This window comes from Podarcis tiliguerta (genome assembly GCF_965153285.1).
Source record: "Podarcis tiliguerta genome assembly, chromosome: 3".
NCBI lineage: Eukaryota > Metazoa > Chordata > Lepidosauria > Squamata > Lacertidae > Podarcis > Podarcis tiliguerta.
In genome coordinates, this window is record NC_139536.1 from 5,556,212 (window position 1) to 5,580,372 (window position 24,161).

Below are 24,161 nucleotides of genomic sequence, written 5' to 3' on the forward strand. Positions count from 1 at the left end.
CTCTGGCCTTGCTAGCTAGGGGTGATGGGAGTTGTAGGTCAACAACAACTGGAGACCCGCAGGTTGAGAAAAACTGCCCTAGAGGATTCCCGTTGGAGGAGTGCTATAACCCTAACCCCCGCCTGGGCAACCCTACAGAAATATGTCTTCACAGATACCCTTTAACGGGATACCATTTCCTAGGGTGGGGCAGGCAGAGGCTACAACCTCCCTTCCATTCAAGACTAAGGTTTACCCAATGCCTAGCCGCACCAAGTTGTGACAATTGTTAAGAGGAAGGCCAAAACCACAGGACTAGAGCCAATTTGCCAAGTGCAAAAATTCCCTCCTGGCCCAGAATATTGTAGCCAAAATGGTCTATAGCAAAGTCAAAAACCAGCAAATAGCCAATATTAGACCTCCAAAGCTTACTTGTTATTTTGTGACATTTTTTGTTGCTTCTAGAAAACAAAAGTTTTTAAGGTTAATATTGGTGGACTGATTGCCGCCTTTGGAGAGAACTCATGAGAGTTCTCTCATGGTGTTCTGGCTGGATTCTGTGGATGAACACAGAAGGACAGAAGATTGGCTGAAGAATCAATAGTGCTTATAGTCAGGGGTTCAGCTGTGTAATATAGGGGAGGCCTGGAATAGATGTCATGCATGTATCAGCAAGCTGCTTGCATAGATTCTGACATTTTGTAGATGTTGTTTTTCTAGTCCTCAGAACAGGGAATATAGAACATAGAATACATGACTTGCTATGAATCTGCAGCCAATGAAGGCCCAAACCAAAATCTATTTGACTTTGATGGTCCATCATGGTTAGAGATAGCCGGTGATAGAAGTTGGGTGGGAATCAGTGCCACAGAAGGATGTGTTAGACAGATAAAAACAAAGGAATAAAGCAACCTGTTTGTCTGAAAAACATGTATGGAATGATGCACCACTCACACTCCATATTTATCTATCTATCTATCTATTTATCTATCATCTATCTATCTATCTATCTATCTATCTATCTTTGTCCAATAGCACCTTATAGAACTGGGACGCAGGTGGCGCTGTGGGTTAAACCACAGAGCCTAGGACTTGCCGATCAGAAGGTCAGTGGTTCGAATCCCCGTGACGGGGTGAGCTCCCATTGCTTGGTCCCTGCTCCTGCCAACCTAGCAGTTCGTAAGCACGTCAAAGTGCAAGTAGATAAATAGGTACCGCTCCGGCGAGAAGGTAAACGGCGTTTCCGTGCGCTGCTCTGGTTCACCAGAAGCGGTTTAATTATGCTGGCCACATGACCCAGAAGCTGTATGTTGGCTCCCTCGGCCAATAAAGTGAGATGAGCACCGCAATCCCAGAGTCGGCCACGACTGGACCTAATAGTCAGGGGTCCCTTTATAGACCAAGTAAGTTTGTTCTGGTATACGCTTTAGTGTGCATGCACACTTCTTCAGAAGAAGTGTCTGAAGAGATCTGAGGAAGTGTGCGTGCACACGAAAGCTTATACCAGAACAAACTTAGTTGGTCTATAAGGTGTAAGGTGCTACTGGACAATTTTTTAAATTTTTTTTAATTTTTATTTCGACTACGTCAGAGCAACACAGCTACTTACCTGAATCCATATTTATCTATGTTTAGCTCAACAGTTGCCCTCCAGGTGTTTCCTGTCTACAAATTCCATTAAGAAGAGTCCTGACGAATCAGTCCGAAGGCACATTGGGGCCAGCATCCTGTTCACGCAATGGCCAACCAGGTCCTTATATGGGTAGCTCGCAAGCGGTGTCTCAGTCCTGACAACCTGACCATTTTGCCATTTTATCTGGGGCTGATCAGAGTTCAAGTCCAGCCACATCTGGACCTTCACAATCTCTCCATTCCTGGTTTAACACAATCAATGTGCATAGTGGTTTGCAAAGTACAGAGGGAGAGGTTGACACTCCTGGAGAGTTCACAGTTTAAAATTCAACACATTGTAGAACTCTACAATTCTATGAAATCAGAAAATTAAGTTGACTAAGTCCTGGAGAATAAAATGTGCACGGACCCCAGGCCTAGAACGGATCCTTGTGGCACTTCAGAACCAAAACATTCCTCCTTGTTGTTCCCTTAAGAAAGGGAAGCGTCTTTGGGCAATCAGCTGGGTCATGGTTGAACTAACAGGGAGAATGTCCCACAAACAGTGGGAGAAGGCAATGAACAATAAGCATTGGAAATGTGGCAACTGGGAGGGAAATGCCTGTGAGCAGGTTCAGTGGGCCGGCATGACAGTTTGGAAGAGCAGGCAGGGAAAACCTACTGACCCACAATCACCGGTCTTCCTGAACGACTCGGCTTCTGATAGCTTTGCCAACTCACCACGTAATGAATCTGCTCCAAGTTCCGTCCAATAGAAATGCATTGTCCCTATCACTCCCATCAGGATTACTAAGAAGACCCCCATTCCCTCAATAAAGAAACTTCTTTTCTCCCTCTCCTTCCCTGCTAGAACTGAGGGGTAGCCAATGAACCTGAGTGTTAGAGGATTTGGTACAGATAAAAGAAAGTATTTCTTCAGGCAGTGCATATGGAAACGATGGGACTCACTCCAGCAGGAAGCAAATAGCTTTAAAAGAGTACTGGAAAAATTCGTGGAAGAAAAGGCTATCATTGGCTACTAGATGCAATGGCTATCTCCTACTGGATACTCCCTGGTCCTGAATGGGGTAACTGTGCCCCTGAAGGACCAGGTGTGCAGCCTGGGAGTCATTTTGGACTCACAGCTGTCCATGGAGGCACAGGTTAATTCTGTGTCCAGGGCAGCCATCTACCAGCTCCATCTGGAATGCAGGCTGAGACCCACCCTGCCCGTAGACTGTCTCGCTAGAGAAGTGCATGCTCTGGTTATCTCTTGCTTGGACTACTGCAATGCTCTCTATGTGGGGCTACCTTTGAAGGTGACCTGGAAACTACAACTAATCCATAATGTGGCAGCCAAACTGGTGAGTGGGAGTGGCTGATTAGACCACATAACACCGGTCTTGAAAGACCTACATTGGCTCCCAGTACGTTTCCGAGCACAATTCAAAGTGTTGGTGCTGACCTTTAAAGCCCTAAATGTCCCAGTATCCCTGAAGGATCGTCTCCACCTCCCTCGTTCAGCCTGGACACTGAGGTCCAGTGCCGAGGGGCTTCTGGCAGTTCCTTCACTGTGAGAAGCCAAGTTACAGGGAACGAGGCAAAGGGCCTTCTCGGTAGTGGCACCCACCCTGTGGAATGCCCTCCCACCAGATGTCAAAGAGAAAAACAACTACCAGACTTTTAGAAGACATCTGAAGACAGCCCTGTTTAGAGAAGTTTTTGGTGTTTGTAGTTTTATTCTGTTTTTAGTGTTCTATTGGAAGCTGCCCTGGGTGGCTGAGGAAATCCAGCCAGATGGACGGGGTATAAACAATAAAACTATGACAGTATTATTATTATTATTGCCTGCATTGTCAGCATGCCCCTGAATATCAGTTGCGTGGCAATTCCCGCCCCCTCCCACAGATGTAGTAAATAAAGACACCGGACACCAGAATTAAGGTTAATGGGCGAAAATGGCCACAACTTTATTGATTACAGGTAAGAGCGGTATTGGCTTTAGGCATTGGCCCTAACAGACTATCCGGTCTAACCGGGAAGGGTTAAGCACCAACAGGGGGAGCCCCCCGAGATGCACATCCATAGGCGCTCCCCAAGGGGTTACCGCTCGGGAGCGCGCTTTAGGCCCTAGCCTCCATAGGTTTCGGACGAGGCAACCCCCCTCGGAGTCCCTTAACGAACTACCCTTCAAGAATTGGGGGAGGTGATGGCAATCCTCCCCCCCCCGACCTCATTTGCATAACAATACCCCTGCCAATGCCTAACCACCAAAACCAAGGAGTTGTGATGTTTTGCTACGAGGTAGGTGAAAAAACCAAGTGGCTTTAATCACAGCCAATTAGCCAAATGGAAAAACTCCTACCAGGCCCCTTGCGGCGACCAGCCGAAGCCCATAGCTAAGTCCGGATGCAACCTAGAGGGAGGGTGGGTGGGAAACCGCTGCTGCTGTAAGGAAGAAAAGGGGTGAGCTAGGGCTGCCCCGACCTTAAGAGCACCTAGATAACCCTGCCCCTACCGCCAGCTGATTGGCTGGCCCGAGGGTGATGAATATTAATGTGACTGGGGAATCCCTGAGTCCCGCGGGGCTGCCGTCAGCCCCGCGAGAATGTAGACGGGGGCGTGAGCCCGCAACCCCACCCCCTCTTTAGGTCGGGAGTGGCTTTGTTGGGACTCACGGGCAGGGAGAGGACTGTAGTGCTCAGGTCTTGCTTATTGGCTTCCCTTTGAGGGAACTGTGAGAACAGGATTCTGGATTGGATATTGTGGACTTACCACAACATAGGACACTTCTTAGGTTATTGAAGAGATTTTCACAGTTTTATAATCAAGTGTCCATGCACAGGGCTAACTTGCCCGAGGAAATGGGGCGTGCAGAGAGAGAAATGCACTTTGCGGTGCATTCCCCGCCCCTTCCTTACAACAAACAGTCCGATTTTGGTTGAAGTGGGTGTTAGAATTCCTGATCTATGATTGCAGTCATGGGATTGTTGTCTTTCACATGACAGTATATGTTTTGACTCCACAGAGTGGGAAGTGACGAAGGCAAGATGTTTGTGTTGCTGCGTTCCATGAAGTGGGACTATTGTCCTTTGTTCTTTTTTCTGTCTGATGCTAGAGAGAGAGGGAGCCATGTTGCAGTGCTCTGTGTGTGTTTATATGTAAATAAAGGTAGATTAGCCAAAATGCTGAGTTGCTGTCACGCAAGGTGCACAAATTCTGTGGATCCCTAAGTGTGCCGATGTCTGTTGGCATCGGTCATTGTGATGTTGGGGCTGAAGAAAGCTTATGAAGCTCCTGAATGATCAACCAGGAGGGAGAGAACATGCCAGTCGGGCATGTGTCTCTGCCAGGGTCCTACTCGAGTGTAGGCTGAACTCTTGACAGCAGGTTCATTGAGTGAGAACACCAGCTCTGCCTTAATTGGTGAGCCTGAATTTGCTGCTATGCGCTTGAATCCCACCTGTCTAGAAGCAGCTGCAGACACATTCCAGATCACCTGGGATGATCAATTCCCAGTGTACACCTAGAGGGCCCAAGTTGCATCAGCGGATGTTGGTCTTTGCCTGCCTCAGACTCCTCCTTAAGGTACAGCTGTGCTTCCCACAGACTTGCCTGACGCCGAGTGAGACTCTAAAGGAGCTCCTGGTTCCTTTGGGACCCCGGTGGTATGCAACGCTGCTTGTGCCCCGATTAACCTCTCTGAGGAAGTGAAGTGAGGCAGGAGGAGTTGGGAGGGAGAAGGAGGCTGGTTTTGGCAGCTGCCTTCTGCTCCGGAGGGAATGTTTGGAGCAAAGGCACTTTCCTGCCTTGCTCCAGTGAAGCTGAAAGAGCCATCCGTGGCTGAGAGAGAGCGTCCTCAGAGGAGAGGAATCCTGGGCCACTGATTTTTACAGTGATCATGCCTTACAGGAGGGCAGATCTCCAATGAGATGGAGAAGTCACTGTGGAGATCTAAACTCTTCCCATGCTTCATGGGAACAAATAGGAATCTTCTTTTTTAAAAAAACCCTTTACCTAGAGCATGTCTGTCTGTCGGCATATCTATCTATCTCTATATCCATCTATCTAGAAGCTCAGCAAAAAATATAACAAGGTGTGACTGGACCATTCTGTGAATGGTCACAGAAATTGGACAGCGAGAAATAGTCGAACATACAACAACAACAACAATTCATTATTTATACCCCGCCCATCTGTCTGGGCTTCCCCAGCCACTCTGGGCGGCTTCCAACAAAATATTTCAATATAGTAATGCATCAAACATTAAAAGCTTCCCTCAATGGGGCTGCCTTCAGATGTCTTCTAAAAGTCTGGTTGTTGTTGTTCTCTTTGACATCTGGTGGGAGGGCATTCCACAGGGCGGGCGCCACTACCAAGAAGGCCCTCTGCCTGGTTCCCTGTAACTTGGCTTCTTGCAGTGAGGGAACTGCCTAAACGGCCTCATCCCACTATACCTGAAGGAACGTCTCCACCTCCATCATTCTGCCCGGACACTGAGGTCCAGCGCCAAGGGCCTTCTGGCGGTTCCCTCACTGTGAGAAGCAAAGCAAATGTATTAACTTATGTGCATTGCTTTTGTATATATACAATAAACATTTCCCATTCTTGTTTATATTGTTGTCATCTTGATTTCTCAGTTTCCCAATTACCGTTATCTTAACGATTTCAGCATATTCCATTAACTTAATTTACCAGCCTTCTTTGGTTGGGACTGTATTGGGCTAACAGTATCCGAACGGTCTTCTTCTTCTTCTTCTTCTTCTACATTTCCAACATTTAAATGAGGTACAAGCCATAAACTTTCAACCGTTCTTCCAAAGTCTTTCCCAATAGCAGGTACACCCTTGTGCAAATTAATTGAAACACATATATGTACATTAGTACATTAGTACATATGTACATCTGTTTAGGGAAGCTTTTAATGTTTGATGTACTACAGTATTTTAATATTTTTTTGGAAGCCGCCCAGAGTGGCTGGGGAAGCCAAGCCAGATGGGCGGGGTATAAATAATAAATTAAAATTAAATTAAAAATTAGTAACGGATATGACCTCCGTTATTTTTAAGCAGCATTTGAACACGGTTTGGCATGCAGTCTACTAGTTTTGAACAGTCACTGTTGATTTTGGGATCCCTGCACCACACTTGAATCAGCGCCTGAAGGAGCTTCTCCATCGTCATACAATCTACAGCACGGAAGTAACCTGTTCCACTACTTCCGGGTTGCCGCGGGACGTGTTCTGAAAGAACGTAACCTGAACCGAACATAACAAGAGGTATGACTGTAGCCCACAAATTCTCAATGGGATTTATGTCTGGGGAATTCCCTGGCCGATCAAGTACCTGTATTTTCTGCTCTGTCATGAATTTCTTCACCACTTTCTAGGGGGCTAGATCCTGCTGCAATATCCCAGTCCTGCCAGGATACCTCTTTTCCAGCTCTGGAATAACTTTCTTTCGTGGAACCTCAATATATTGTGGCGAGCGCATCGTTCCTTCTGTTGGCTGCAGGCTTCCAACACCCTAATGAATGAGAATTACATGAAGATGATGTACAGATGGTACACAACACCAGTGCAGTTAGGGAAAATGTACAAAACTAGTTCAAATATATGTTGGAAGTGTAAGGAAAAGGAGGGGACATTTTATCATATGTGGTGGGATTGTAAGGTAATTAAAAAATTTTGGGAAATGATATACAATGAATTGAAGATAATGTTCCATTTAAGATTTGTTTAAAAACCTGAAGCATTTTTATTAGGGATTGTAGGGAAAGATTTGCCAAAAAAACTGAAAAACATCTTCATGTATGCGACAATGGCTGCGAGAGCACAAGGATGGAAGACTGAAGAAACCCCAACTAAAGAATCATGGCAAGAAAAATTGATGGACTATGCAGAACTGGCAATATTGACATATAAGCTATGGGACAAGGATAACTGTGACTTTAAAGAGGAATGAGAACCCTTTACAAAGTATTTGAAGTCGCAACAAAGCGAACTGGACTCCTTGGCAGGTTTTGAATAAACATTCACAAACTTTTTATTGATAATAATCAGCTAAATAGTTTGAGGACCTATACAACTTTGTAACATGCAGAAAACAGCATTCTTAGAGAAACCAAAGACTGGAACTGAGGGAAGTCGGGGGGTGGGTGGGTTCTGTGGGGGGAGGGAGGAAAAATGGGGGGAAATAAGGATGGTATGTTTCTGGATAGTATGTTTTGTTTTAATTTTGAATAAAAAAGTTATAAAAAGAAAAAAGGGGGGGGAGAAAACAAGCTTTGTTCCAATTAATTTGCACAAGGGTGTAGCTTCACTCTCACCCTCCAGGCTCTGTCCTGGCCCCGCTTCTGATCACTGTCTCCAGTATGTTTAAAGTCAGAGGTTGGCTGCCCTGAATTTGAGCAATGCTACAAGAGCCTTAAACATCAATCAGGGCGCCCATCGTTCTCTGAGCTGGTGCACTGGGGTGGAGCGACACTCGAGCATGGAGGAGGAAGAGTTGGGAGGCCGGAGACTCTGTGTTCCTTCACACACACACCCTGCAGTTTCTTAGGCACATCTCTTTTGTCGTTCACTTTCCTTCTTGGGTCCTTCCAGACCTCTCACATCCTATCAACTCGCACCCATGGGGCATTCTGTAGTTCTTTTCCCTCTCGTCCTTTTTCTCTCCATTGCTCAGGCAGGTAAGAAAAGAATTTTGTGTATGTGTGTGCTGGTCCCGAGGGTTAACTGTGCGACGAGGTCTGAGTCCAGTCCGGGGTCGAGGGTGCAGTATGGAGGCTGTCCATCAAAGCTGAAGCTGGGTCCAAGGCAGGGAATCGGGTGAGGTCAGGAACTCAGGCAGAAGAGCAGGACAGGGTGCAGGCAGGAACAGGCTACCAACAATGTTGCTCCCACAACCTGGGACTGGGGCTGGCTGGCTTTTATCTGCCCCAAGGCATAGGGCAGCCCCAGTCCACAGGTCACTCGCCTCTCTCCTGGCCTGGAGGTGAGCACTCCTCCTGTGGGAACTTAGTTCCCTCCGCCTCTCTGCCCTGAGCCTCTGCAGCTCAGGAGAGGCTGGAGGGTTACTGGACCCAGAGGCAACCTCAGCTTCCCCTGACAGGGCTGAGAGTGGAGCACCTGCAGTCAATGGGTTCTCCATCACCTCAGGAGCGAGAGCAGACTCAGCTGGTACCTGCACCTGAGGATCCAGCACAGGTGAGGATCCTTCAGGCTCATGCCCCAGCCCTGGCTCAGCTGGTTCTGGAGGCGGGGACTCCTGTGCAGGCTGGGATTCCTCAGGTTCAGCCTCCGAGTCTAAATCCCAGGCCATCACAATGTGTGTGTATGTGTTGGGGGGGGGGGTTTCCTCTTATAGCCTTGGTTTGTCTTCTAAGGGCTTATGCACAACTCCATTCCCCCCACTTCTTTCCCCTGGGAAAACCTGCAGTGAACGACAATCTGGTTGTCCATGGATTGCTCCAATTTAGCACTAAAGAGCAGTTTTTCCAGGGGGAAAACAGTGTAGGAGTGGCAAAACCACTCGGACGCGTGCCTAGAAAAGTGCAGGACACACAGAAAAGTTCTCAGACCCGGGTTTTCTAGCCACGGGACATGCAGAAGTGTGGATGTACTCTAAGTGGAAAGGAGATGTTTTCCTCTCTTTCTCAAACTACTAGATATCCAGAGAAACTGAATGTGCAAATATTCAGGTCAGACAAAAGGAGGGACTTCTTCACACAGAGAGTGATGATGATGATGAAGATGATTTTATTATTTATACCCCACCCATCTGGCTGGGTTCCCCCGGCCACTCTGTGCGGCTTACAGCACATAAAAAATTGTAAAACCCTTCCAAGGGAAACCTGCTCTTTAGTGATACATCAGAACAAATGGCAATCTGGGTGGGGGGGGGACCCAAATTCCTGTTAGCTCCAATTGAGCACTAAAGAGCAGGGGGTTTTTCCAGGAGGGTGACGGAAGCAACAGAACAAGGGGAGGTGTGGATAAGCCAATCTGTATATACATATGTTTTGATTGTGAAATCAGTTTGGGACGCTTTATGAGAAGCGATTCATAAAGGAAATTAAATGAATAAATATTCAACTGAACAGTGCTTTAGGGTTTACATATTCTAGTCCATCGTCTTGTTCTCACAGTGGCCAATCTGATGCTTGTGGGAAACTAGCAAACAGGATCCAAGCATAAGAGCCCTCTCCCTTCTCTGCAACTGGTCTCCAGCAACCGGTGTTCAGAAGCATTGCGGTTGTGGAGGCAGAACAGAGGCACCCAGTCATTGATAACCTCTTCTTCCTCCTCCATGAATTGTCTGGTTCTCTTTTAAAGCCATCCAAGTTGGTGAGCATCACTGCCTCCTGTGGGAGTGAGTTCCATAGTTTAATGGCACCGTGTGAAGTTCTTTTAACTGTCCTGAATCAGAGGGCACACATGCGCACGCTAGGCTAAGCTAGGGGTGTGCCCAGTAGCAATGGCCGCTCCCCTTCTTCTCTTAGCAAACACATGAACAGGACACCCGAAGCATAGCTGTCAACCGTCCCTTATTTGGCGGGAAACTCCCTTATCCCAGCGCCGTTTCCCGCTGCTGTCCCTTATTGATGATGTTCCTTAAATTTCCCGGGTTTCATGCTTGTCCGGCTCGGGAGGGAAGCAGCGGCTCGGGGTCCTCCGCCTCAAGAGAGCGAGAGAGAGCACGCGCACAAGCTGCCGCGTCTTCGTCTCTCCCTTTTCCCCCTCAGGGGCGCGTCGTGAGGAGACAGGTGGTGGCGGGCGGGCAGGCAGCCCCTCTCTTGCGAGACTTCCGCCACGCTGCCAGGGGAAGCCGGAGGTGGAAGAGCGGTGGCTGCGGCTGAGGAGGCGGCCCGAGGGAGGAGGAAGAGGAGGGGATGGGGAGGGACGCAGAAGGGCGGCACTTCAGCGGCCGTCGCACCACTGCAACCGCCTCATGCCTGGCTTGCGGGCGGCGTGGGTGAGAGTCTCCCTCTCTCTCGGGTGGGGAAGGGCTAATGGAACTCCTCACGCCAGGATGATGGCAGCAGCCCTGACGTGCTACTTAGCATACCCTCCAAGCAGTGCAGCATCTTAATGTAGTGATTTCCCCCTCTGCATCCCTTTCATAACTCCATTTTTATCAATCATTTGTCCATCCATAGTTCAATTTTTTTCTAAGGGTTTTCTGTCAATCCTACCAATGTATGTAACTCTTTACAATAGCTTTTCAAATAAATTATAAACTTTCCCCATTCTTTATTAAAGAGGTCCTCTTCCTGGTTTCTAATTCTGCCCGTAAGCTTTGCCATCTCGACGTCGTTCATCAGTTTTGTCTGCCCCTCTTCTTTGGTCGGAGTTTTAGACCCTTAGGATCATGTAGTCCAACCCCTTGCATAACACGGTCAGTCACAGCAAAAGCAGCATGGCTCCATCAGTGGTGGATTTCTGCATAAGCGAAGCCAAAATCCCTTATTTTGGCTGCTGATCCCTTATTTTTGAGGCTGCTGGTCCCTTATTTTCAAATCTGTAAGTTGACAGCTATGACCCGAAGCTGACGCCCAGAGCCGTTTTTCCTGGTCCAGGACGCAGAAGGCAAACAGATACGCAGACCTGCATCCTACGGGACGGTTACTGCAGGAGCAAATGCAACGAGACCACCTGGGCCATCGCAGAACTAGACCTTGGGACCTGTGCCAACGGGAAGGAGAGATGTTGCCGACCTGAGGAACTGGTAAGGGAGCCTGTAGCAGTGACACCAGCAGGGTTGTGGCAAATTCAGAACTGCAGGGTCTCTTTGTAGGGTTGCCAGGTGAGGAGCATCCCAGATCCTGTGATTTAAGGCCCAAAGCTGTTGACCTAGGGGTGACCCCCTGATAGTGTCACAGCCCCTCCAAGTGTCCCTATTTTCCAGGGACAGATCCAGACTTACAGAGTCCATCCCGGTTTCTGATTTGATCCCAGAATGTCCCGCTTTTCCTTAGGACGTCCCTATTTTCGATAAATGTTGGAGGGTATGAAGTTATGCGACTCCTGGAAGGAGTGCTCCTGGAAGCAGTGTCTGGGCTGAGATTGCTTAAAAGCCCCAGAAAATCCAGACATATGGCAACTGTAGGGTTTTGGTGGTTTTTTATTTTAATAATAATAACAATAATACTTTATTATTTATACCCCACACATCTGGCTGGGTTTCCCAACAGAATATTAAAAACACGCTAAAACATCAAACATTAAAAACTTCCCTAAACAGGGCTGCCTTGAGGTGTCTTCTAAAAGTCAGATAGCTGTTTATTTCCTTGACATCTGGTGGGGGAACATTCCACAGGGTGGGTGCCACCACCAAAAAGGCCCTCTGAGATTTTGCAAAGAAAGCTCAACAACATTTGTGTCCAGGTTTTCACTTTTTGGAATATGGCAACCCTATCAGCCCCCCACTCCACCCAGGGCTCAGGACAACTACAAGGGGGGGGCAGACAAAGCACCTTCCTACTCCCTACAGGTGGAAAATGACTACAGAGCTGCAAAAGGAGAATTGTTATGCTTTCATGGTCTGACTGCAAACGTTCTCCCTTAGCTTCCCAGCCACCAGGAGATCTCAGATGGACCCCAGCCGTGACAATTGCCTTCCTTTCCTTTGGTGTGTTCTTCATTCGGGAAGGTAAGAAGCGAAGACGGGCTTTGCCTTAGTGTCTTGGCTCTGCACGCAGAGGGTTTGTATGACAGGACTGGGAAACCCCACAGAACAACCGCCAGACACGATTTCTGTCCCTCCAGACACGATTTCTGTTCTCATCCTGAAGCAAAGTTCTTAACTATTTCTGGGTTAGCGGAGTCTGTAACCTGAAGTGTATGTAACCTGAAGCGTCTGTAACCCGAAGTACCATTGTATATATGTAAGGAGATGTTTGAAGATAGCTCTCATACCTCCTCTGAGTCTCCTCTGTTGCGTTCGCAAAGTAAAGGAAGGATTGGACCCTGATTAAAAGCAAGACACGAGGCTTTGACCAGCAAGGCTCTCGGAGAAAGTGCGTACACCACACCCCTCGCCAGGCCATTTTATTAGCAAAAAAATCTTTTACACAGTGCTCGTAAGAACCAATCATATTTCCTCTGAGCATTTCATCAAACCCCACGTGGGGAAAAAGTTATACTACAACACTAATTAGCATGCATATATTTTGGGGTAAATATGTTGAGAAGTACAAAGGGGTAGTAAATAGTTGAGAATACAAAGAAGAGCATCTGGCAACCCCAAGGTAATAAACAAGCAGTACATATGATAAGAAGGATGGCCAGGAGGACAGTGACCATTATCCCCCGAATGTGAGATCTGTTTCCTGGCCCTAAGATTAACATCCTACATCAAATAAACTTGCCCACTATCTTTGATGACCCAGGACGCCGGCCTGTCTAAGCAACTGGGCTGTGTACGTGACAAGAGAAATGGGCAGCAGAGGCAAAAGGGCATGGAAAGGACATGAATGTAGAATCTTATGGGATTTAATCAGAAATTATCGTCAATATATCAAACCCAGTCAACACAATGTCTTCATCGTGGACACGATGGCTTGATGTATATTTTATAATTCCTCATGGTAATCCCATCTGATCCATACATCCTCTTCTCCAGGCTAAACATACCCAGCTCCTTCAATCGCTCCTCATAAGGCTTAGTTTCCAGACTATTGATCTGCTTGGTTGCTCTCCTCTGCACACATTCCAGCTTGTCGACATCTTAAATTGTGGTGTCCAGAAATGGACACAGCATTCCAGGTGTGGTCTAAGATGGAATAGAGCAAAACCTCTTACTTCCCTTGATCTGAACAATATACTTCTGTTGATGAACCTGGAGTGATACTACAGTGGCTGCTCCAAGGCATTGCAGGTAATTAAAATGACTTCTGGAAGCTAAGTCTGCAGATGCCTCACATCAAAGACCCATGGGACCATGAAACTCATGGGGGGACCTTGAGATGGTTACCATCACTCAGCATAGCCTACCTCACAGGGTTGTTGTGAGGATAAATGGGAGGGGAATGGGGGGGGGAGACCCATGGGTATCACACTGAGCTCCTTGAATGGTGGATTGTTGTGCTGGGCCCGGGGGTAACCCAAGCAACACGGTCCAGGTCCAGTCCTGAATCCAAGGGATCCGTGAGGAGTCAGTCCGACAGGGCCAAGGCAGGACACAAGGCAGGAAACCAGGCAAGGACAGGTACAGGATCACAGGCAGGTTCTGGCAAACTGCAACGTTGCTCCCACAACGACAGAGATAAAAGGTCCAGCAGCCTTTTATCTCTGTCAGGGTAATGGCCGGTCCTGATCTCCTGGTGACTCACCTCCCTGTTTCGCCCGAAGGCGAGCACTCCTCCTGCGAGTACTCAGGTCTCGCCTTCTCTCAGACCTCAGTCTCTGCAGCTCGGGAGGCGCCGGCAGGTTACTAGACCCAGGGGCCGCCTCAGCCTCCCCTGACCCAACCGGTAGTGGAGCAGCTGTAAGTGATGGCCCACCTGGAGGCAACGAGGTCATCCCCGCATCTGGAGCCATGGCAGGCTCAGGCCCCTGACTCGGCCCTGCTGGTGCTTGTTGCAGGGAAACCTGTTCAGACTGGGGCTCTTCAGAATCAGGCCCCAGACTAGGTTCAGCTGCCACTTGAGGCCAAGGATCTGGTGCGGACTGAGACTCCTCTGGCTCCGAGTCCGAGTCCCAGGCCATCACAGTTGCAAGCTGCAAAAATGACTGCCAGGATTCCTCTAGGGCTGGGGAAAACAGGCTTGGCCATCATATCACCTCTCAGTCTCCTCTTTTCCAGGCTAAACATATCCAAGTCCCTCAACTGTTCCTCATACAGCTTGGTTTCCAGACTCTTGATCATCTTGGTTGACTTCCTCTGCACATCTTCCAGCTTGTCAACATCCTTCTTAAATCTTGGTGCCCAGAACTGGACCCAATATTCCGGGTGCAGCCTGACCAAGGCAGAATACAGCAAGACTACGACTTCCCTTGATCGGGACACTATATGTTGATGCAGCCTAGAATCACATCAGCTTCTTTTGCTGTTGCATCACGCTGTTGACTTGTGTTAAGCTTGTGGTTCACTGAGACCCTTATATCTTTTTCAACTGGCAAGCACACATCCTGAAGTTGTGCGCCTGATTATTCCTGCCTAAGTGCAGAACCTTTCGTTTGTCCGTAATGAGACTGATTTTTTGTAGTTTTATAGTTCTGGCCCAGGTCTCCAATCTGTTAAAGCCCTCTTGAACCCTGATTCTATATTCTGAGGTATTAGCTACCCCTCCCAGTTTGGCACCATTGGCAAATTTGAGAAGTATATTCCTTTATGCCCCCAAAATAAAAAAAAATTGTCCAGTAACACCTTGGAGACCAAACTACGTTTGTTTTTGGTATGAGCTTTCGTGTGCATGCACACTTCAGATACACTGAAACAGAAGTCACCAGACCTGTATATATAGTGAGAGGGTGGGGATGTCAGCATCGCCCTTGAGCCAGTGCCACTAACTGGACTCATCCACTTCAGCCCCGACTGGGCTAGGCGAACTGGGTAGCACTTCCAGAGACCACCTTCTGCACAGAAACAGGTCTAAGTGCTGTGGACTCACAGCTTAGAGTTGTGAGCACCGGATTCACTTCCACAAGTAGACAGTCGTCGCACAGCAGAGTACAGCAGAGTCTAGCAGAGTCTAGCAGAGTATATAAACAACTCGGAGAGCAGCTCAGTAGAATATCTTCTTTATTCTATCTACAACTATTATACAACTATATACAGAGCTAAATGACCCTAAGAATAAAGAATGCTCAACCGCACTGAGTGCCTGCAGCTGCTCTTAGCAGCAACCTTATCTAAACACACAATCTCTCTCTCTCCGACACACTGACTGACTGACTGACCGACCGACTCACTCACTGACCGACTCTTTGATGTGGTACTGAAGCAGAATAAGTAGAGAGCAGAACACACCTCCTCCTCTCTGCAGAATCAGCAGACTCCTCAGGAGATTCTTGGATATGGGAGGGGTGAAATCTCCTCAGGGGAGGGGTATTACTTGGAAGGGTGTTGGGAATGGGTGATTTTGGCTGATAGGTGTGGTAAACCTGTTGACGACTGTTAACGACTGCAGTTGGTCTTACAGGGAAAAACAAGGGATGCGATGGCCAAAAATAGCTTTATCATGTATAATGAGATAAGAATCCAATGTCTCTCCATGGTTTTAAGTTTGGTAATAAGTTGTAATTCAGCAACTTCTCTTTCCAGTCTATTTTTTTGAACATTTTAATTATTTTTTATATTGTACAGTGGTACCTCGGGTTAAGAACTTAATTCATTCTGGAGGTCTGTTCTTAACCTGACACTGTTCTTAACCTGAGGTACCACTTTAGCTAAGTGTTGCTGCCACCGCGCCTCCGCCGTGCGATTTCTGTTCTCATCCTGAAGCAAAGTTCTTGACCCGAGGTATTATTTCTGGGTTAGCGGAGTCTGTAACCTGAAGCGTAGGTAACCTGAAGCGTATGTAACCCAAGGTACCACCCTATATTTCTACTGCGTCAGACCAACACGGCTACCTACCTGAAACCTTTATCCCAAGTTATTGAGGATGATAGCTTATGATACTAATACAATATTGAATGGAAGGGAATGGACTTGTGTGTTCTGTTTGACCAACACTGGAACAGCAAACTGCTTCCCTCTAGTGTCCAGAGCCACAAAAAACCACAAAGCCTTGTTATTTGCTTTAACAGCATTCATTTTCCCAATTTTGAAGCACCTCATTTAAGGGGCTAGTCCTTAAGACAGAGAGCACCCTACCCATTCATCTCACACACATGGGAAGGTACACTCTGCATACACTCAGAGGCACTTCTCTCCCTTCAAATTCTACAAAGGACTGAGCCAAGCCCCCGGGCACAATATATGCATATGTACACATAAAAACAACACACTCACACATATATGCATATTAGTATAGTGGTGCCCACCCTGTGGAACTCCCTCCCTTCAGATGTCAAGGAGATAAAAAAACTACACAACTTTTAGAAGACGTCTGAAGGCAGCCCCGTATCAGGATGTCTTTAATGTTTGATGCTTTATAGTTTATTATGTTTTTATATGTGCTGTAAACTGCCCAGGGAGGCTGGGGAAATACAGCCAGATGGGTGGGGTATTATAAATAAATAAATAAATAAATAAATATTTTAAATTAAAAAAAAATACACACACATATTCAATGACCAATAAAAGAAAATACAATACACACACACATACATACATGTACAGTGGTACCTCAGGATGCGAACAGGATGCGTTCCGGAGCCCCGTTCACATCCTGAACATACCGTAAGACGTGACAGCGCGTCTGCGTGTGTCGCCGCTTCCGCGCATGCGCATAATGTCTTTTTGACTGTCAGCGAAACCCGGAAGTAACGTGCTCCGTTACTTCTGGGTCGCCGCGGAGCGCAACCCGAACGAGTTCAACCTGAAGCGTATTTATCTCGAGGTATGACTGTATATGAGGGACGCGGGTGGCGCTGTGGGTTAAACCACAGAGCCTAGGACTTGCCGATCAGAAGGTGGGCGGTTCGAATCCCCACGATGGGGTGAGCTCCCGTTGCTCGGTCCCTGCTCCTGCCAACCTAGCAGTTCGAAAACACGTCAAAGTGCAAGTAGATAAATAGGTACCGCTCTGGCGGCGTTTCCGTGAGCTGCTCTGGTTCGCCAGAAGTGGCTCAGTCATGCTGGCCACATGACCCTGAAGCTGTACGCGGCTCCCTCGGCCAATAAAGCGAGATGAGCGCCACAACCCCAGAGTCGGCCACAACTGGACCTAACGGTCAGGGGTCCCTTTACCTTTTATGACTGTATATATATATATATATATATATATATATAAAAGGTAAAGGTCCCCCTGCCCGTACGGGCCAGTCTTGACAGACTCTAGGGTTGTGCGCCCATCTCACTCAAAGAGGCCAAGGGCCAGCGTTGTCCGAAGACACTTCCGGGTCACGTAGCCAGCGTGACATCGCTGCTCTGGTGAGCCAGAGCCGCACACGGAACGCCGTTTACCTTCCCGCTAGTAAGCGGTCCCTATTTATCTACTTGCAGCCAGGGGTGCTTTCGAACTGCTAGGTTGGCAGACGCTGGGACCGAAGAGCGGGAGCGCACCCCGCCGTGGGGATTCGAACCGCCGACCTCTTGATCGGCAAGCCCTAGGCACTGAGGCTTTAACCCACAGCGCCACCCGCATCCCATATATATATACACTGAACCTAATGGTCAGGGGTCCCTTTACATATATATATATATATATATATACACACACACACACAGTACATATATACACATATATACACACACACACACACACACATATACATATACACACACACATAATATATTTTATATCTTACACCCACCCACACCAATATACACGCGCATTCACTCACAGTCACATTCACACGCACAACGGCCAATTAAAAGCAAACCCCCGCCTTGCCTCGCCCGATTATGACGGAGCAGGATTGGATACCGGAACCGCCTGGCTGCGGGGCGGAGTTTCCAGCCGGCACCTTCCCTCCCGCGGCCTATTTCCGGTAAGGGCAAAAAGAGAGAAAAAACACACTGAAGAGAGGTGGGGAAGGAGAAAAGCGAAGGACCCGGAGGCAACTTCCGCGCTTCTCAGTTGCCTCCCCTCATTGGTCGGGCCGGGGAGCATCACGTGGGGGCGAGGCGGCCCCGCCCCCTCCGCCACTCCGCCTCCGGGCAGCGCCGGCCCCGCCTCCCGGCTGTTTCGTGTGTATTTTCATTATTATTATCGCTATTATTATTATTAATATCACGATTCCTCTCCTCATTTCTCCTCTCCTCATTTCCTCTCCCCCTCCCCCTCCCAAAATAACGGCCAACCGCCTCAACATCCGGGTACCGGCGGGGAGCTCTTCCGGTCTCCTGGAGCCTCTGTAGGGGAGGCAGAGGAAGCAAGGAGGGTTGTTTGGGGGGGCAAAGGAAAAGGGGTCCCCCCCTCTAGACTGGGAGAAAGGCGGGGTGTGTGTATATATATATATATATATATATATATACCTCTATCTCTACAATATTGCATATATTGCGTGTGGCATCCAGACTATTATTATTATTATTATTTTAAAAAAGCAGCCTTTTGTTGCCAGTCCCCCCCCCCACCCCAAAATATTCCTCCACTATGGAGTCCAAGATCCCCCTCTGACAGCTGGGGGCCCAGCCCCCCAACCTCCTCCCCCTCTCCAAAAGGTGGGTATTGATTCTTCTTTAATTCTCTCCCCCTTACCTCACCTCAACAAGTTCTTCTGAGATTAGGGGGGGCGGGCGGTTCCCCACCCCACAACCCTGTGATTTGTAGGAAGGGGGGGGTTGGTCGGTTATTGGTTTGTTTTCATTACGCTTTTGGCGTTCTTGTTTTGCGGGCGGTGTGCAGTTTGAATGAATAGTGATAGAGTAATAGTTGCTCCCATTTCTGATTCCATGAACTGGGCAGGAGTGGGTGGGGTGTTAAACTCTTGAAGTCGTGGTGGGTGGGTAGGTGGGAGGCGGTTACCCTTTTCTGTTGTTAGGAGCGGGGAGTTCAGCTGCCTCTCCCTCCCCTGGGTGTGTGGGGTATATGTGTGGAGGGGGGAACCATTCTCAGGTAATTGGACACCCCCCCCCCTCCCACTGAATTGGGATCTCTGTTCTGCACAAGGTCTTCCCTGGCTTCTGTGTTAGGGGAGCGTGGGTTTATTCTGCACCTGTTATCCATGCCTAGGAGCTGGAAATGGATCCACTTCTGGTGGTTTGTGGATGGGAGGGTCTGAGTGGGTGGGTTTGAGGTGTTCTGACCACACCAGGTGCTGTGATTTTAGTCCTTAGGGGTGGGAGGGCAGGACCTTTGAATTCTCTCCAAAAGTCCTTAAGGCCCTTAATAACGTGTTAAGACTTCTGCTTTACATCCATTTGCACCTGGAGAGAGCTGTGATTGTGACATCCCCAGATACCTGCCTTTCATTAGCACCTTGGTTTGTGACATCTTCCCCACCCACTCCCCAGAGAGCTTTCCTCTTTCCTAAAACTTCTCCCATACCTTGTAAGTTATCCTGCCCCTTCCTCAAAACACCCTTAATATTTGCTATCCTTTTCTAAGCTAGAAATGGTTCATGATTTCTCATGTCTTCCCCCAACCAGTAAGAAATTGGATCCTGCAGCGATGACCTCTGCTGGGCCGCTAACTCTCAGCTAGTGCCGTGATCTTGAAGTTTGTGGCCTCCTGTGGAAGCTACCAAGAGTTTTGGGTTATATCTTGCTGGAAGATTCGAGTTGGCACCGGTTTGCTTACAGGAACGTTGTGCTGAAGCCGAGGGAAACATGGAGTTTGCTGAGCTCATCAAGACGCCACGGGCCGACAACGTGGTCCTTCACCGCCCCTTCTACCCGGCAGTGGAGGGGACGCTGTGCTTGACAGGCCATCACCTCATCTTCTCCTCACGGCGGCAAGACAATGTTGAGGAACTGTGGCTTCTGCATTCCAACATTGATTCCATTGAGAAACGGTGAGGGAGCTTTTATCTTTGCGTTGCAGGCAGTTAACGGAGGAGGAAAATGAGCTATGTACTGCAAAAGAAACATGTAATTGTCATTCAATACCAACATTAGACTTGGGACGCGGGTGGCGCTGTGGGTAAAAGCCTCAGCACCTAGGGCTTGCCGATCGAAAGGTCGGCGGTTCGAATCCCCGCGGCGGGGTGCGCTCCCGTTGTTCGGTCCCAGCGCCTGCCAACCTAGCAGTTCGAAAGCACTCCCGGGTGCAAGTAGATAAATAGGGACCGCTTACTAGCGGGAAGGTAAACGGCGTTTCCGTGTGCGGCTCTGGCTCGCCAGAGCAGCGATGTCACGCTGGCCACGTGACCCGGAAGTGCCTCCGGACAGCGCTGGCCCCCGGCCTCTTGAGTGAGATGGGCGCACAACCCTAGAGTCTGTCAAGACTGGCCCGTATGGGCAGGGGTACCTTTACCTTTACTTTACCAACATTTGAATGTGTAAGAAAAAAGCATTTGGAGACAGCATGGTGGGCAAGGAAAGCACATATACACTCAGGTCATTATTGTGTACTTCCCAAAGGCATCTGGTTGGCCACTGCGAGAACAGGATGCTGGACTAGAGGGGCCATTGGCCTGATCCCGCAGCAAGTTCTTCTTATGTCCTTATGAGTTTGTCCTACAAAGCCCTACATAAACTGCCCCCAAGTGACCTGAAAGACTGTTCTCCCATTCCATACTGCCTGAGTTTTGAGATCTTTGGGAGATGCTGTCCTTCTGTCCTGACATCATCTGTAGCCTGTTTGGCTGGAAGTCGACAAAAAAGGGCCTTCTCAGTGGTTCCTCTCAAGTTCTGGATCTTAAGAACATAAGAGCCCCACTGGATCAGGCCAAAGGCCATTTAGTTCAGCATCCTGTTCTCACAGCAGCCAACCTGCAGCTGGCCAACTCCTTCTCATAGAATCAGTTTTTTAGGGTACCTGCAGGCAATACTCCTCTATCCAGTGCTTTACCAACTGCACTGGCTCCCGATGGAGTACAGGATCAGGTTTAAGGTGCTGGTTTTGACCTTTAAAGCCCTATGCGGCCTAGGACCCATGTTCCTACGGGACTGCCTCTCCTGTTATGCCCCACGTAGGACCTTAAGGTCCACAAACGACAACATTTTGGAGGTCGCAAGGTAGTTAGATTGGTTTCAACTAGGGCCAGGGCCTTTTCAGCACTGGCCCCAACATGGTGGAATGCTCTGTCACAAGAGACTAGGGCCCTGCGGGACTTGACATCTTTCCGCAGGGCCTGCAAGACAGAGCTATTCTTCCTGGCCTTTGGTTTGGACTCGGTCTGACCCTTATGTTTCCCTCCCCTTATGGTCTTGATTTATCGGCTACTTTAAAATGAGGCTGCATTTTAAATTGCATTTTAACCTGTATTTTAAATTGCCCCCCCCCTTTCCTCCTATTATGTTTTTACTGTGATTTTATTGGTGTTAGCCACCCTGAGTCCGGCTCTGGCCGGGGAGGGTGGGGTATAAGTAAAATTTAGTAGTAGTAGTAGTAGTAGTATGCAGGAAGTCTAGGGCTTGGCAGAAGGCTGTCCAGTCACTGCTAGGGACCTCTAGTGAAGGTGAGCCCATCATCTCACTAGCCAATCTTCTCTATAATTACCTTCTGCTGGCTTGATTATTCAGACAGGTCTTCAGTCTCATAAGCTGTTTTTTATGGCCATTGTAAAGTTTTGTTAATGTGTTCCAGCCTGCCTTGGTTTTTTTTCTATTATGTATATTTTCTTTTTCTGTTGCCTTCAACGCTGTTTGCTGGCATAATATTTTTTTACAGAACACTGAAGAAATGTACCTGTGTGCTCAATATTATTCCAAACAACCCTGTTTAATTATTCTCCATTTTACTGAGAGAGGAGGGGTTGCCGGGGCTGACCACCTAAGTATTACGGAGCTGACATTTAGACATAAGGAATGTACAGATCTTATTGGACAGCGACAGTGGTTACACGCCAGTGTCCTGCTATCCCATGAAAATGAACGTGGGTGTAAACATGCCTGGTTTTGTGCTGGGTCTTAACCAAGGATGGAATCATAGAATTATAGAGGATCAGCTCATCTTTGTTGTTGTTGTTTAGTCATTTAGTTGTGTCTGACTCTTCGTGACCCCATGGACCAGAGCACGCCAGGCACTTCTGTCTTCCACTGCCTCCTGCAGTTTGGTCAAACTCATGCTGGTAGCTTCGCGAACACTATCCAACCATCTCATCCTCTGTCATCCCCTTCTCCTTGTGCCTTCCATCTTTCCCAACATCAGGGTCTTTTCCAGGATGTCTTCTCTTCTCATGAGGTGGCCATAGTATTGGAGCCTCAGCTTCAGGATCTGTCCTTCCAGTGAGCACTCAGGGCTGATTTCCTTCAGAATAGATAGGTTTGATCTTCTTGCAGTCCATGGGACTCTCAAGAGTCTCCTCCAGCACCATAATTCAAAAGCATCAATTCTTCGGCGATCAGCCTTCTTTATGGTCCAGCTCTCACTTCCATACATCACTACTGGGAAAACTCATCTCATCTAACTCCTAGCAATACAGGAATATGTCCTGTATGGGGATCAAACCTGTGACCTTGGCATTATCAGAACCATGCTCTAACCAACTGAGCTATCCTGGCCTAAGGAACATAGAAAGCTGTCTAGTACAGAGTCGGACCACTTGTCCATCTTGCTCAGTATTGTGTACGTTGACTGGCAGTGGCTCTCCTGGATTTTGAAAGGGCAGCCTTTCAGCCCTATCGAGATGCCAGGGATTGAGGCTGGCACATTCTGTGTGCCAAACAGATGCACTACCACTGAGCTGCAGCCCTTCTGCGAGAATGATTGATGGCATGACTTGGCATACTTGTAATATTTCCCTTAACTGAGTGGGCGGATGCCCTGCCCTGCCAACGCATATGCCTCAGGACTGGATTTTTTTTTTTTCAGTTGTGGTCAGGAAGAACTTTTGCCCTAGTCAGATTAGCTAAGGATCGGTTTTATCCTTTTGACTTTTCCCGCTGGTTAGGAGTGGGGAAGCTGCCACCCTTCAGATGTCGTTGGACTCCCAACTCCCATCTGCCCCAGCCAGCACGGCCGATGTTGAGGGATGATGGGAATTGTAGTCCTGCATTGTTGTCTGGAAGGACACAGGTTCCCCACCTCTGCTACAGTTCACGATTCTGGGAAAGACTCAGCCTCTGCCTTTAAACAAGGGGAAGGTCTGCTCATACTCAACTGAATTTTGCTTTATGGCTGTCAGTTTTTATATTTGCACCCAGAAAGGCAGGATTCTGGGGATTAATCATCATATCTCAACTGCTGGGTCAGACTACAAGGTGCATCTAGTTCAGCAACTTGCTTCCTGGAGCAGCTGGCCAAATGCCCACAGGGAGCCCACAAGTAGGGCTTGAAGGCAGTTGGCCTGTCTGTTTGCATTGCCCCACTCCCCAGCAACTGTCATTTCGTGGTATACTGCCCCTGAGCATGTAGGCTCTGCTTAGCTCCCTTAACTTGTAGGCACAAGGAGACCTAATTGACCTCCATGAATGTGCTTGATCTTTCTTTCAAACACCGTTTCCGTAAGGCTCGTGGGCACATTGGGATTTTTAAGTGAGCGCCTTTGGATTTTTAAGTGGGTGCCTTAGGCACCATACTTCTTGTAGCTTAATAATAATAATAATAATTTATTTATACCCCACCCATCTGGCTGGGCTTCCCCAGCCACTCTGGACGGCTTCCAAAAAAAATATTAAAATACTGTAATACATCAAACATTAAAAGCTTCCCTAAACAGGGCTGCCTTCAGATGTCTTCTAAAAGTCTTAATTCTTCCCCTGCCTCAGATTAATTCCCACCCCCAAATGAGAGACAGACAGAACGTGCGTGTGGACACACTTCACTTTCCAAGGGGTCTGGATAAAAGTCGGATCAAGTAGAATTAATCTGAGCCTTGAGAAGCGCATAAGAGGAAGTGGGGAAGAGCGTCA

At 48.2% G+C, this 24,161-nt stretch overlaps 2 protein-coding genes across 5 annotated transcripts in view; both read left to right on the plus strand.

Annotated features, from left to right (window-relative positions):
- The first annotated feature begins 8,141 nt into the window (after nucleotides 1-8,141).
- Nucleotides 8,142-12,250, plus strand: LOC310673972 (gallinacin-13-like). Its single transcript, XM_083432837.1, has 3 exons — nucleotides 8,142-8,280; nucleotides 11,170-11,318; nucleotides 12,159-12,250. Exons 1-3 carry the CDS (start codon nucleotides 8,223-8,225, stop codon nucleotides 12,198-12,200), a joined length of 249 nt encoding a protein of 82 aa, XP_083288963.1. The 5' UTR covers nucleotides 8,142-8,222; the 3' UTR covers nucleotides 12,201-12,250.
- A 5,866-nt stretch (nucleotides 12,251-18,116) lies between these two features.
- MTMR9 (myotubularin related protein 9) overlaps nucleotides 18,117-24,161 on the plus strand; it is a 41,164-nt gene continuing 35,119 nt past the window's right edge. Inside the window, exons 1-2 of one of the 4 annotated variants that reach the window (XM_083432663.1) lie at nucleotides 18,117-18,190; nucleotides 19,794-20,158. In XM_083432663.1, the coding sequence (XP_083288789.1) occupies nucleotides 19,974-20,158 (185 nt within the window). In that variant the 5' untranslated portion in view covers nucleotides 18,117-18,190; nucleotides 19,794-19,973. Of the gene's footprint in view, nucleotides 18,191-18,294; nucleotides 18,867-19,670; nucleotides 19,696-19,793; nucleotides 20,159-24,161 lie in introns of those variants that run through there. The other 3 variants (XM_083432662.1, XM_083432661.1, XM_083432664.1) reach the window with 3 other exon arrangements.

Excerpts from the sequence above, each read along its gene's own strand:
- LOC310673972 (XM_083432837.1), top strand. The coding sequence starts at position 8,223 with ATGGGGCATTCTGTAGTTCTTTTCCCTCTCGTCCTTTTTCTCTCCATT. Across the intron at positions 8,281-11,169 it reads TCTCTCCATTGCTCAGGCAG|GACGCAGAAGGCAAACAGAT; the intron begins GTAAGAAAAGAA and ends TTCCTGGTCCAG. Across the intron at positions 11,319-12,158 it reads GTTGCCGACCTGAGGAACTG|CTTCCCAGCCACCAGGAGAT; the intron begins GTAAGGGAGCCT and ends GTTCTCCCTTAG.